This window comes from Myxocyprinus asiaticus, chromosome 3, assembly GCF_019703515.2.
Source record: "Myxocyprinus asiaticus isolate MX2 ecotype Aquarium Trade chromosome 3, UBuf_Myxa_2, whole genome shotgun sequence".
NCBI lineage: Eukaryota > Metazoa > Chordata > Actinopteri > Cypriniformes > Catostomidae > Myxocyprinus > Myxocyprinus asiaticus.
In genome coordinates this window covers 55,631,224-55,646,346 of record NC_059346.1, presented here as the reverse complement: position 1 = coordinate 55,646,346, position 15,123 = coordinate 55,631,224, and the positions used below count along the sequence as shown (strand labels likewise).

Genomic DNA, 15,123 nt, shown 5'->3' with positions numbered 1-15,123 from the left:
GAGAATGCACATGCACATTAGCTATACAAGCAGGACAAATTGAATTATTATTATTTTTTTATTTTTTTTTGCATTATCAGGTAAAGCAGCACAATTTATGATACTATTGTGTTCAGATTTTACTGCTGATTTGAAATACGTTCTTTGATCGTAATCTTGACCAACCGTTTTTGAGATTTCGTTTTTTCTCCATTCAAGTAGATAGGAGCTGCACTCTCATGACTGGAAATAACCTCCCGAGAGCGTTCCAAAGTTGGCGACAGTGGACTGACTTGCTAGAAAGACACTGGCCGAGTTCGGAATGGCATACTACCATACTACTCTTACTATTTCTGCCATAGACATAAATGAAGTAGTACAAGTAGTATGGCAGCATGCAATTTCGAACTCAGCCTTTGGCTAGATGGTGCTATAGGAAGTGTAGTCGAGCTTGAAATCATCACAACCAAGGAGACTGTTGTCAAAATGTACAGTGAAAAAGAAGTTATATTTTGACCTGTTCTCACCCAAAACCAGCTTGACTGCATCAGAAGATATTACTGGAGTCTCCTTTTTGGAGCTTTTGGAGTTCTGGTCACCATTCGCTTGTATTGTATGGACCTACAGAGCTGAGATATTCTTCTAAAAATCTTGTGTGTGTATTCAGCAGAAGAAAGTAAGTCATACGTATCTGGGGTGTCTTCTGCGTGAGTAAATGATGAGAATTTTCATTTTTGGGTGAACTATCAATTTAAGCATAATTCCAGAGCTTTTTGTTAAAATCAGTATCAGCCAAAAATATGCATCCCTAGTATAAACATCATGATAGAGCTTTTTGTTTTGCCTTTAATTTATGCAGATTTGAATCAAAATCTTTTTATCCAGGATGTCATCTGACAAACAATTGGTACATAGTGTCCCAATTTACCTGTATTCACCTTACATTTGATTACATATTCCAGATGACAAAGCTTTATCATCATTACCAAAATGAAATAAGACAATGTTTTTTTTCTTCATATAGCACCTTTATTTAGATTACAAAATGTTATAATAATGATTTATACAAGTAAAAAAGTAGAAGTCAAAAATAAACTAGGTAGAAATGCGTTCATGTCAGGTCTACAGTATAAAGCTTTACTATAACCCCACAGTCATCATTATAATGATTACTGTTTGTACATTAGTTTCCATTAATACAATCTACCGGTACTAGGGAGGGTAAAATTATCCTGGTATGATCATGACAACTTAACCATGATACATGATTTCTAGGAGAACACTGTAAGAAGGATTTTGAATTTTTTTTTGTCCTATAGTTTAGCCTTTGGCTCATCCCAAAGCATACCAGTTAATTAGAAAGTAACAACTGCTCCTTAAACCTGCATCTTTAAGTAGCTTGCATGTTAAATCAAAATGTGCCCCCATTCTTTTAACGGTACAAAAATGTCAGTTGATACGTTCCAGCTGAGGCATTTGGCTCCAAGTTACCTTCTCATACTAATCTAACACCAGTCCTACCTTCCCAGACCCCAACCATCATAATAAAAACACAAAACTGGTTTCAGATCAGTGAAACAAGTCTACTAAACTAAAACACGTACTAAACAAAGAATGTGAGCAACTTGGAAAGAAATGCAGGGACAAGCTCGAAGAAATGTGTTGTACAAGGTAAAAAGCTAAACGTCTAGTCTCAAGAGGCTCAAAGTACAAAACAAAGTTTAAAACTAGACTTGGATCTAGTTTATTCAGCGGCAGAATTCATATTCCTGAACAATATAAACATAAAAGAGCGTGTCCACTATTTCCAATATGGCTAAACGTACATGTTTCGGTTTTGAGCGAAACGACCAAGATAACATATTCACAAACATAAAGGGGAAAAAATGCAATATGCACAAAGTAAAATGGTGGAATTTAAAAATTCTAAGCAATTATGATTGAATATAACTATTTTGCCAGTTTAACGTAATCTCAAAAAGTTACAAAACAAAAAATGAGAATTTTATGATAAAAAAAAAAAAGAAAAGAAAAACGTCAGTGCCTTAGAAATAAACCCGATCTAAAGTCTCTAGGTCAGGGTTTAAGATGTAACTACAGTCTATACACACTATGGCAACACTCTTAATTCAGAAATCTCAGACAAAGATGAAAATTATCTTGCATTCGATAAAATAATCCAGCACTAAGGACCCTGTTTGAAAACCCTGCGAGTAAACTCAATGTTGAATTAAACAGACTGTGCCACTAGTTTAAAATGGATTTGTTTGCTCTGTGTGAACACTCAAAAATCTGAACGTATACTTTCGTAAGCACACTACTGTACTAGTTGTGTTTACTTTTCATTGTGCTCAACCTAAAATGCCACATGCATATCACATTTACACTTTACAATGAGGTTCCATTCGTTAACATTGGTTAATGCGTTAGGAATCACGAACAAACAATGAACGATATTTTTACAGCATTTATTAATCTTTGTTAAATGTTAGTTAATAAAATAAATTGTTCATTGTTAGTTCATGTTAGTTCATAATGTTAACATATACAACTTTTAATTTCAACATATAGTAGTAATACATTTTTAAAATCAACATTAACCAAGATTAATAAATGCTGTAAAAGTGTTGTTCATTGTTAGTTTAGGTTAACTAATGTTCACCATATCACTTTTGGTGCATTACATGCATGCATATAAAGTGATGCAGAAGATTTATTTTACACTGGAAACATGCAGATTTGCTTGAACAAGTAGACAGAAAAAGTAGTAGTTCCTGTCGCCGTACCTCTACTGTGCCTTGTATTTGTCCAAATTAGGAACTAACAAAATATTACGAAAACAAGATGTTAACGACATTGGATGCGTTTCAAATTGCAACATTTACGGCACCAGTGAATGTTTATTCGTAAAAAGTACCGCACACACACAAGAGTCAAAGAGGGTGAAAAAATGAGACAATCAGAAATAAAATGGCTGTTTGGTTTTCAAAAACAAACATTTAAATAAGTGTCCCCTTGAAATTAGACAGGTTCCTTTGAAAACCCACGAGACACTTCTCTTGTTTTGGTTTGCGCTCGCTCTCTCTCTCTCTGTTGTCGGCACACTCAATGAAAGGGAAAGTTCTGTCATTATTTACTCACCCTCATTTTGATCCAAACTTTCTTCCATGGAACACAAAAGGAGTTAGCCTTAGTCAAAATTTCGATCCAAACTTTCATTTCATCTTTTTTTTTTTTTTTTTTTTACAAACAATGGAAGAGACCAGCAATCTGCCTAACACCTCCTTTTGTGTTCCATAAAGGTGCATAAATAATATAGTTGAACTATCCCTTTCATTTCACATTCCAACCACATTCGTCCCCTTCGTCCCGCTACATAACGTCCACAAAGAACTCACTGGGGTTGCCCATGGCCAGATGGAAGGACTGTCTGGATGCGGTGAGCTCAGGAGGAACGGATCCCAGATCCCTGGTGGGAGGAGCTCCGGGTGGGCCGCCAGGTGTTGAAGAGGGAGGCAGGGCCTGAAGATGGGCCGCGGTGGACAGGGTGGGCATGGGGCCACCCAGGGCCGGATGAGGGTGGGGGTGCTGTGGAACCATCATGACCATCATGGGGTTGTAGGAGATGGGGATACCTGGGGGATATGGAGCCAGGTGGGTGGGCGGAACTCTGTGATGCGACCGCTGGCTCAGACTGAGGCTGTGCTCGCTGGGTGTGGCGGAACCGTGGTCCCGCCTCCGGCTGCTCCGGACGGAGTATTCCGATTCGCTGCCGCTGCCAGAGCGGGAGTCAGCACCACCGCCTCCTACGGGGGATTTTTCCTCTCGACCGCTGGTGCTGCTGCCTCCTTTACTGCCCCGCTTTCGCTCACCTTCGCTACGGGTTGAACCACTGCTACGACTTCCTGTACGAGAAACAAGGGAGCAATGTGTAAATGGTAAAAAAAGAAATTGCATTTAGACAAAATTGAGCTTGCTTAGTCAAGCGTGTTTGCGTTCATATACTTGTGTAGATTATGTCTCGGCATTTAGTCTTTTGTAAAACTAATAGTTTTATTCTGTCATAATTTACTCACCCGCTTGTCATTCCAAACCTGTATTTATTTCCCTCAGTGGAATTTAGAAATGTTCACAGCTTTTTCCATACAACAGTGAACAAGCTCCAAAATGACCAAAAAGGACCTAAATTTGGGTCCGTTCCTCACACAAAGCCATTGTATGGCTTCAAAAGACTTAGAATATAGCGCGCAATTCATGTGGTCTACTTTTTTGGGCTGAAACGAAACGTCGACACCAGTGGTGGAAAGAGTACTGATTTTTTTTTTGTTTTACTTAAGTAAAAGTACTGCTACTGAAGAAATTATTCATTTGAGTACAAGTAGAAGTACTAAGAAATATTATGACTCATGTAAGAGTAAATTAGTATTCCAAAAAACTACTCAAGTAATTACGTTACAGGTTACTTTATGAAAATTGTATTATATATAGTATATACGCTTCCATTTGTAGAACACAGACATTTTTGTTCTTGAAAGAAACATGCTTCCTTTCACCAAGGATGCATTAAATTGATCAAAAATACTGCCAAAATCATTAATTGCAAATTATTATTATGGTTTGAAATAACTGTTTTAAGTGATATTTATTCCATTTTTTTCTTTACCCGTGATGGCAAACATATACTGTGTCACCTATTCCTTACAAAAGCATTCTAAAGTGCTAATTTGGTACTCAAGAAAATGTTCTTATTATTAGAATAATTGAAAATGGTTGCACTACCATGCAGAAATCACAATACAGTGGGTTTTTTCCCCATTTGCCGAGGTATTGAGTTCTTACAAGTTGCTTTACACTTGCAAGTCAAATTTTGGTTTTAAAAATAGGCAAAAATAAACATTTCTCCTGAAATTCTATTTTCTCCTGAAGTCTATTTTTTTTTTTAGAGAGATAAAGGCTATTCCATGCATTACTGTTTTGAAAAAAGAATCTCTAACCAGGATAGAAAGAGAAGTGGACGCCAGATGAACAACAAAAAGTCAAGTAAATCACAGTCTCTAGTTTGAGAAACAGACTCCTCACAGGTCCTAAACTAGCAGCTTCTAAATGCCAAAGACCTGCATTGCTGCAAGAGGATTCTTGGACAAACAGAATATTTTAAGAATACATTTATTTAAATAGAAATAGAAATGTGTAACATTCTAAATGTCTCTAAACTACATAAATGTACATTGTCTCTGGAACACATTCCTATTTCAGTTTTATTCTCATTCATGTATGTCCAAGTATTTTGGTTAAGTTAACATACTGAACAAAACTAGTATAATGAAATATCATAGAGGAGGAAATTTATCCTCTATGATATTGCAGCAATTATCCAGATATGGAATGAGATTATTAAGCAAACTGTTATCAACTCATACATGTTAACTGAATAAAATAAGGCAAAAATAAACATTTCACACAGTGTTTAGTGAGAGATATGATTGATTCAAACACTAAAAGTGGTTGTTGTGTATATGTATTATTGTATTACAGTTTTAATAATAAAGTCTTAATTAACATTATGGTTATTTAACATAATGAGATATTATTATTAAGTAAATTGTAGCATTTTGTTACATTGTTTTGTGATTTCTCATACCTTCTTTATATAACATCCATCCCTTGCGCACTTTTGGCCTCTAGCGGGTGAGGCTTTTCAGACAGACAAACAGCAGCACAGGGCAGGGAAGTACAGTACAGCACCGTGAGCATGACAGTTTATTTTGAACAAAAGGGGCGAACAGTTACGGAATTTAATGCGGGAGTACAATATCGAACTGATGCAGATTGATAGAAGCGGAGAGCCCGTCTGTACGCGCGATGGTGTGAGGAACCGGACGGCGGGAAAAAATAAATAATTTTCAATCAAAAGAACATTACAATGTATGTAATTGTAACAATATCAGCTATTATTTATTAATTTTTTTGGATTTTTCCCCTTTTTCTCCCAATTTGGAATGCCCAGTTCCCAATGTACTTTTTAAGTCCTTGTGGTCGTGTAGTGATTCACCTCAATCCGGGTGATATGATAAAAAAAAAAAATGGCCTCAGCAACAGCTTTAATATACAGAATCCATGCTGTCGTGAAATAAAGTGGATCTGGCATCCACACAGAAGCAAAACCTGCATGTTACAGCATCTAAAAAGGAAACACCTGGGGACATTTCCTCTTATCTGTAATGCATCTTTTATTAAAAGTTCAATAAATAAAGCAAAAAATAATGTGAAAATGACATTTATCTGTGCGGTCAAAGACGCTTCTATGATTCGCGTGAATTGAAGCAAATCGTGCGAGAGACACGCTGGGTCTCTCACAAGTGTTTACTGCAGCTTCAGTTGTGAGCCAATTATGATATTGTGATGGCTTTCTATGTATTGAATAATATTAAATGTAATCGCAGTGTGTACTGTATCTTATTGTGAGGTAATTTGCGATACCAAGCTCTATTTTATTTGATTTTTTTTACTTTTTTCCAAAGAAAATATCTAAACATCCTTTAAAAAAAGGAACATTTACTTGAGGAGCTACAGTGCATAAGATGTTAAGTTCTTTAGAGAATGTGTCTTGAGTATAAGTGTCTTGTCTTACAGATATTTTTCACTTGTTTTAAACAAACCTCGTGTACACAGTTGAAGTCAGAAGTTTACATACACTTAGGTTGAAGTCATTAAAGCTAATTTTTTTATCCACTCCACAGATTTAATATTAGCAAACTATAGTTTTGGCAAGTCGTTTAGGACATCTACTTTGGCATGATTTGAGTCATTTTTCCAACAATTGTTTACAGACAGATTGTTTCACTTTAAATTGATTATATCAAAATTCCAGTGGGTCAGAAGTTTACATACAAACTCAGTGCCTCTTTGCTTGACTTCATGGGAAAATCAAAAGAAATTAGCCAAGACCTCAGAAAATGGGAGCATCATTGGGAGCAATTTTCAAACGCCTGAAAGTTCCACTTTTATCTGTACAAACAATAGTATGCAAGTATAAACACCATGGACCATGCAGCCATCATACCGCTCAGGAAGGAGACTCATTCTGTCACCTAGAGATGAATGTAGTTTAGTGCGAAAAGTGCAAATCAATCCCAGAACAACAGCAAAGGACCTTGTGAAGATGCTGGAGGAAACAGGTAGACAAGTATCTATATCCACAGTAAAACGAGTCCTATATCGACATAACCTGAAAGGCTGGTCAGCAAGGAAGAAGCCACTGCTCCAAAACTGCCATAAAAAAGTCAGACTACAGTTTGCAAGTGCACATGGGGACAAAGATCTTACTTTTTGGAGAAATGTCCTCTGGTCTGATGAATCAAAAATGGAACTTTTGGCCATAATGACCATCATTATGTTTGGAGGAAAAAGGGTGAGGCTTGCAAGCCGAAGAACACAATCCCAACCGTGAACCGTGCATGGGGGTGGCAGCATCATGTTGTGGAGGTGCTTTGCTGCAGGAGGGACTGGTGCACATCACAAAATAGATGGCATGATGAGGAAGGAAAATTATGTGGATATATTGAAGCAACATCTCAAGACATCTGCCAGGAAGTTAAAGCTCGGTCGCAAATGGGTCTTCCAAATGGACAATGACCCCAAGCATACCTCCAAAGTTGTGGCAAAATGGCTTAAGGACAACAAAGTCAAGGTGTTGGAGCGGCCATCACAAAGCCCTGACCTCAATCTGATAGAAAATTTGTGGGCAGAACTGAAAAAGCGTTTGCGAGCAAGGAGGCCTCCAAACCTGACTCATTTACACCAGTTCTGTCTGGAGGAATGGGCCAAAATTCCAGCAACTTATTGTGAGAAGCTTGTGGAAGGCTACCCAAAATGTTTGACCCAAGTTAAACAATTTAAAGGCAATGCTACCAAATACTAATATATATACACACACTATCATTCAAAAGCTTAGGGTCACTTATTCTTTATTTTTATTTTTTTCACATTTTAGAATAATAGTAAAGTCATCAAAACTATGGAATAACATAAATGGAACTATGGGAATTATGTTGTGACTAAACAAAATCCAAAATAAATCAAAACTGTGTTATATTTTAGCATCTTCAAAGTAGTCACCCTTTGCCTAGAATTTGCAGACATGTACTCTTGACATTTTCAACTTCTTGAGGTATCACCCTGGGATGCTTTTTAAACAGTATTGAAGGAGTTCCCTTCTATATGCTGGGCACTTAGTGGCTGCTTTCGGTCCAAGTCATCCATTTCAAAAACTTTTTTTTTTTTAATACAATTTTAGTTTTGTAATTAAATAAATGAATATGTTGGCACAATTATACATTTGGTCTACAAAACTAATTTCAAACATTTAAGTATACGCCTTCAGATCAAAAGGTTTTTAAGATCATGAGAAACATTTCAGGCAAGTGACCCCAAACTTTTGAACGGTAGTATATATATATATATATATATATATATATATATATATACACACACACACATATACACACACACACACACACAGTTGTGCTCAAAAGTTTGCATACCCTGGCAGAAATGGTGAAAAATTGGTATTGATTTTGAAAATATGACTGATCATGCTAAAAAACTGTCTTTTATTTAAGGATAGTGATCATATGAAGCCATTTATTATCACATAGTTGTTTGGCTCCTTTTTAAATCATAATGATAACAGAAATCACCCAAATGGCCCTGATCAAAAGTTTACATACCCTTGAATGTTTGGCCTTGTTACAGACACACAAGGAGACACACAAAGGTTTAAATGGCAATTAAAGTTTAATTTCCCACACCTGTGGCTTTTTAAATTGCAATTAGTGTCTGTGTATAAATAGTCAATGAGTTTGTTAGCTCTCACGTGGATGCACTGAGCAGGCTAGATACTGAGCCACGGGGAGCAGAAAAGAACTGTCAAAAGACCTGCATATCAAGGTAATGGAACATTATAAAGAAAGGATATAAAAAGATATCCAAAGCCTTGAAAATGCCAGTCAGTACTGTTCAATCACTTATTAAGAAGTGGAAAATTCGGGGATCTCTTGATGCCAAGCCAAGGTCACGTAGACCAAGAAAGATTTCAGCCACAACTGCCAGAAGAATTGTTCGGGATACAAAGAAAAACCCACAGGTAACCGCAGGAGAAATACAGGCTGCTCTGGAAAAAGACAGTGTGGTTGTTTCAATCTTATGTGCCTAAAACATTTGCACAGTACTGTATATAAAGATATATATATATATACATACACACACACACACATAGGCGGCCAAAAGTTTGGAATAATGCAAAGATTTTGCTGTTTCGGAAGGAAATTGGTACTTTAATTCACCAAAGTGGCATTCAACTGATCACAAAGTATAGTCAGGACATTACTGATGTAAAAAAACAGCACCATCACTATTTGAAAAAAGTCTTTTTTGATCAAATTTAGACAGGCCCCATTTCCAGCAGCTGTCACTCCAACACCTTATCCTTGAGTATTCATGCTAAATTGCTAATTTTGTACTAGAAAATCACTTGCCATTACATCAAACACAGTTGAAAGCTATTTGGTTCTTTAAATGAAGCTAAACATTGTCTTTGTGTTTGTTTTTGAGTTGCCACAGTATGCAATAGACTGTCATGTCTTAAGGTCAATATCAGGTAAAAAATGGCAAAAAAGAAACAGCTTTCTCTAGAAACTCATCAGTCAATCATTGTTTTGAGGAATGAAGGTTATACAATGCTTGAAATGACCAAAAAACTGAAGATTTCATACAAAGGTGTACACCACAGTCTTCAAAGACAAAGGACAACTGGCTCTAACAAGGACAGAAAGAGATGTGGAAGGCCAGATGTACAACTAAACAAGAGGATAAGAACATCAGAGTCTCTAGTTTGAGAAATAGACGCTTCACATGTCCTCAGCTGACAGCTTCATTGAATTCTACCCGCTCAACACCAGTTTCATGTACAACAGTAAAGAGAAGACTCAGGGGTACAGGCCTTTTGGGAAGAGTTGCAAAGAAAAAGCCACTTTTGGAACAAAAAAACAAAAAGAAAAGGTTAGAGTGGGCAAAGAAACAGACATTGGACAACAGATAATTGGAAAAGAGTGTTATGGATTACTGCATCTTCACAAAAAAATAACAAAAGTGCCTGTTTCTGAAAATTTCAGAAAAAAGTGCTTTGATTTTTGAACAAATAAGAAAACAGGTTTAATATTTATCTTTTCTACTCTCTCCCACTTCACTTATCCATCTCTCTTCTTTAGTGAGAGAAATGGGATTTTGCTTGACTCTGGTGGACCGATCATACAGGGCTTTGAGTTTGTTTATTTTGCGTGCCCTCACCTCAGACTGCTGTGGACATGTATCTGTGCTTTGCCTCATAGTGGCGCTTTACGTTGGCACTTTTTATTAGATTTTTATCAGGCAGAGTGGTTTGACACTCGCTGCGGGAAGGATAAAGTCATATTTGTCTGTCCACACCGCTTTGAAAGCTCGATTTTCTGTATCGACTTTCCTGACTTTTGCGCACGCATTCTATAATTTCTCCTCTCGCTTCCGCTTTTGCTTTTCTCGCTGTCTCTCTCTCTGACAACATCAGTCTCCTAACATGCATTGTAAACATTCACTTTGATTGGCTGAGTTTCGTGAAGTGATTTAAATAATGCACGTGATTGGACAACACACAGTAGTATGGGGCGCTGTCTGGGACCTTCCCAGCTGCGCTGAGCCAGCGCAGTATGTGTACATTGAAAAAAAAGGGTTGCTTCATCAGTATTTAATTTGAGAAGTGTGTCGAGGTCTAGATAGAACCTTCACTCGGTCTGGACCCGGACCAATGTCCGCCAATTGTGCACCTCTGAGCTAGACTGTAAGGTGCGTGAGAAGTGCCCGACAAGACAGCCACATCTATGGCAAATGCTACAGGAAGTGTGGGGTGAAATGTCACCTGAGTATCTGGACAAACTGAGAGCTGGAATGCCAAGGATCTGCAAAGCTGTCATTGCTGCACGTGGAGGATTTTTTTGATGAAAACTCTTTGAGGTAGTTTAAGAAGTTCTGAATATATATATATAATAATATATATTATTATTATTTTTTTTTTTTTTTCAAATTGTAATTTTCATGTTATTAATGTCCTTACTAGACATAAAGATCAGTTGAATGCCACTTTGGTGAATAAAAGTACCAATTTCTTTCCATAAAAGCAAAATCTGTACATTATTCCAAACTTTTGGCCGACAGTGCGTATATATATATATATATATATATATATATATATATATATATATATATATATATATATATATATACATGAGAGAGAGTTTGCCTTTATATTCAGTGAAGATAAATTTAAGGTATATTTAAAAGATAATTTCATCATTAATACAACCTCATAACTCGAGGCACAAGCTGAATTGTTGGTTAAGAGCTGTTGATTAATTGCTGCAACAATTGCCCAAATAATTGATTAATCGTTCTAATAATCATTCGATCAGACGATTATCAAAATAATCGTTAGTTGCAGTCCTTCTACTTTCATGAGCTTTGATTTCGACCTTTTTACAGCTCGACAAGCTTTGATCACTATTAACAGTTGTACGGAGAAGAACAGTGTGAAGATTCTTGAATTCTCATGAGGGATGAGTACATGAGAATTTTTTGGTGAACTATTCCTTTAAAGAGAGAGTAAAGGCTGAACACATACTCAAGTCTATGCAATTGTGAATGAAAACACTTCTATCAAGACAAGATTGAGTCCCTAATGCCAAATAAAATTGCACAAGGCTTTTTTTATTTGTTCACCCAATGCTCGCGCTCTCTCACCTTCACTGTGTTGACTGCCAGCACTTCCTGGTGTGTAACTATAGCTGGAGAGCTCATGGTAGGGAGGGGGCTGGCTGGTGTAGGGCTGCGGGTACTGGTAAGGGAAGGCATGCATCAAGGGCCAGGGTGTGGCCCCTGGCAAAGGCAACGGTGCCAGAGTGTCCTGGTCAGATGCTCCACTGGAACCATCGTTATCGTTCAGAGATAGGTTCACCATATCTGATTGAAAAAGGGAAGGCGAAAGTGGAAGACAGAGAAAACGAGATAGAAATCTGTTAACATAAGAGGTCTGACACCAGTGATAATGTGATCTAACTGGACATGTATAACACTCACAGTTTTCACAGTCGCTGAAGTCTCCAAACACATAGTAGCACTGCTCTGAGAAGGTGATCTTGTTGACTGTGTGTCTAATAAAGCCAGCTTTCAGGAGGTTGCTGGCATATTTACGAGCCTCTCGTCTGTCCTGGAAGCCCTCGATGTGGTGATAAAGCCACTCGACCACATCAGAACCTGTACAAACACAACACTTTACAACAATGTCAAAGAAAAATGCACTTTGCACAGAAGGTCCAGTTGAAACAACAAGTTTAAACCTATTTAATTGGTCTTTTTTAGCAGTGTAAAGTCCCTTCAAATTAAGAGTAACAGCATTTTTTGAATTTCGAATAGACAAAAAATCTCCTCAGAACTGATATCGCACAAATTACTGTCTGGCTTTGTGGAAAGTTTGTATTAGACAGACAGTTAAGATTTCGCCTTAATGGAACAATACATTTTTATATGCGAAATGGGACAATGTGGAAGTATTTTTTGTTGAAACACCAGATGCATGTATAAATTCTCCCCACCCTTCACATCTGGCACTACTGTAAATGAATATTCAAGTTTCAATACAAGATGAGCTCAATCGACAGCATTTGTTTTGACTCGTCACTCCTTTTCTTTAAAAAAAAAAAGAAAAAGCACAAATCTGGGTTCCAGTGAGGCACTTACAACAGAAGTAAAGGGAGCCAATAAAAAGTATAATCACAAGACATAAACAATATGCGTGTTAAAGGATTAGTTCACCCAAAAATGATAATTCTCTCAGAAACTGTAATTATCTATTTGTTTCTTACACAAACCTATCGATTTGCTTCAGAACACATTCATTGATTGACTGGAGTCATGTGGATTACTTTTATGCTGCCTAAATATGCCTTTGGACCATCAAACAGTCAGCAGCATCATGGCACCCATTCACCATTGGTTGTAACCACTATGGCTTTGATATGTTTCATGTACTCGGAGGCCAACATTATCTGGAATGCCTTTTCCATACACTTGACCTAGAATAATACATGTTATTATTAGGGCTGTCAATCAATTAAAATGTTGAACTGAATTAACTATTGGACCCGCCGGCGGATCCAAAGGGGGGTGCTATATTGTGGAAAAAACAGTCATACAAAAGCTAGAATACAGTTTGCAAGTGCACATGGGGACAAAGATCTTACTTTTCGGAGAAATGTGTCATGAAACAAAAAAAATCGAACGGCTTGGCCATAATGACAATCGTTACATTTGGAGGAAAAAGGGTGAGGCATGTGAAGCATGGGGGTGGCAGCATCATGATGTGGATGTGGAGTTGATTTGATGCAGGAGGGACTGGTGCACTTCACAAAATAGATGGCATCATGAGGAAGGAAAATTAGGTGGATATATTGAAGCAACATCTCAAGACATCAGCCAGGAAGTTAAAGCTCGGTCACAATTGGGTCTTTCAAATAGACAATGACCCCAAGCATACCTCCAAAGTTGTGGCAAAATGGCTTAAGGACAACAAAGTCAAGGTACTGGAGTGGCCATCACAAAGCCCTGATCTCAATCCTGATCTCAATCTCTTTACTGGTTGTTTAGATCAGTGTTACTATCAGAAATAATTAATAATTATTTCTGTAGTTATTAATTAATATTTAAATTAATCAATTGAATCTAACTCATTAAAACCTCATATGGGGCTCCAGTAAATGTAGTGTGCTACGTTTAAGAGCAAGTTTGGTTATTAGCAATAATTAATAATTATCAAAGATAATTATTAATTATTAAAATCAATAGAACATTGATGAGAATCAATGTTAGCTTTTTAAAATCAAAGGTAATCGTTAATTGTTAACATCGATGAAACATTAATTAAAATTAACACTAGCTTATTGATCATTCAAATTCAATCATCAAAGATAATGATCAATTATCAAAAATCAATAGAATATTAATAAGGTTTAACATTGACGGGGCACCACACTGGAATTAGGGACTAATAACCAGATAGTAACAGTCTCAATATTAGATTGTTTTCTTAGGAAAATCGGCATCCGAAGAATATCGATTTTCGGGAAAAACAATGAATGAAGGTTTGAATCCGAGCACTGACATCTTGTCAGCATGACACAGGTGTATGCAAAACAAACCAAAACACTTCTCTTTGTAATATAAACAAAGTTTATTTATGCAGTAATATCAATTAATAATTAATACAATGCAGTCAATAAACTTCCGACTTACAACACAAACTAAACAGTGATATGATTAGATATGGAAATGAAATAATCCTATAACACATAAGGTGTGTGTGTGGGTTTGTGTGTGTGGTTAGTACGAGAGAGAGAGAGAGAGAGAGAGATGATTAAGTGACAGCCCTAAAGCCGATTTCGTGATAGTGGGAGAGAAAGCAGCTGTGTTTATCACTCAGAGACGCGGTTTTACGAGCGGGGCTCGTAAAAGTCCCGCGTTATTTGACTCTTTAATGGATGAACTCAGTTGCTGTCTCACCCGCGATGGCGAAATTTGCACAACAATCCAATTTGGTTGGACCACAATACAGCAAAACAAATTTGTGATAATTAATACCCTGAGTATTAATAATGAGCGGACATGGCGGTCCGTAAACTGTACAAGCAAAAACCTTGAAACACAAGAATAACACACTATAATATTCTATCTCTGCCCAGACGTAAACCTCTTACTTGAATCGCATGAGGACACAGGTAGAATGTGTTTTCCTCCGTCCTTTAACTCTGACCCGGTTCCTTGAGGCTCGGGTGATGACGGGAGGCCGTTTCCTCGCTCTGTTGGCGGGCACGGCTGTTGATTCTCGGCGGGCTGGCGGAGAACTCAGAAATGTCGACTTGATTGAAGATGGAAGAGAAATCTTTAATCTCTTCACTTCTGTAGGCAAACGGATGAAGATGCGAATTGTTCGGCGGTCTCCTTCGGATCCGTTAGAGTGTTCGGTTGAACACAGAGTAATCTCAACTCGTCCAGCGAGATGGA

At 37.3% G+C, this 15,123-nt stretch overlaps 1 protein-coding gene across 1 annotated transcript in view; it reads right to left on the bottom strand.

The window, feature by feature from the left end:
• Positions 1–3,185: 3,185 nt before the first annotated feature.
• LOC127417068 (segment polarity protein dishevelled homolog DVL-2-like) overlaps positions 3,186–15,123 on the bottom strand; it is a 69,856-nt gene continuing 57,918 nt past the window's right edge. The window contains exons 13-15 of the mRNA XM_051656788.1: positions 12,145–12,321; positions 11,809–12,027; positions 3,186–3,884 (exon numbers count right to left, since the gene is read on the bottom strand). Of these exons, the coding sequence (XP_051512748.1) occupies positions 3,352–3,884; positions 11,809–12,027; positions 12,145–12,321 (929 nt within the window). The 3' untranslated portion in view covers positions 3,186–3,351. The remainder of the gene's footprint in view (positions 3,885–11,808; positions 12,028–12,144; positions 12,322–15,123) is intronic.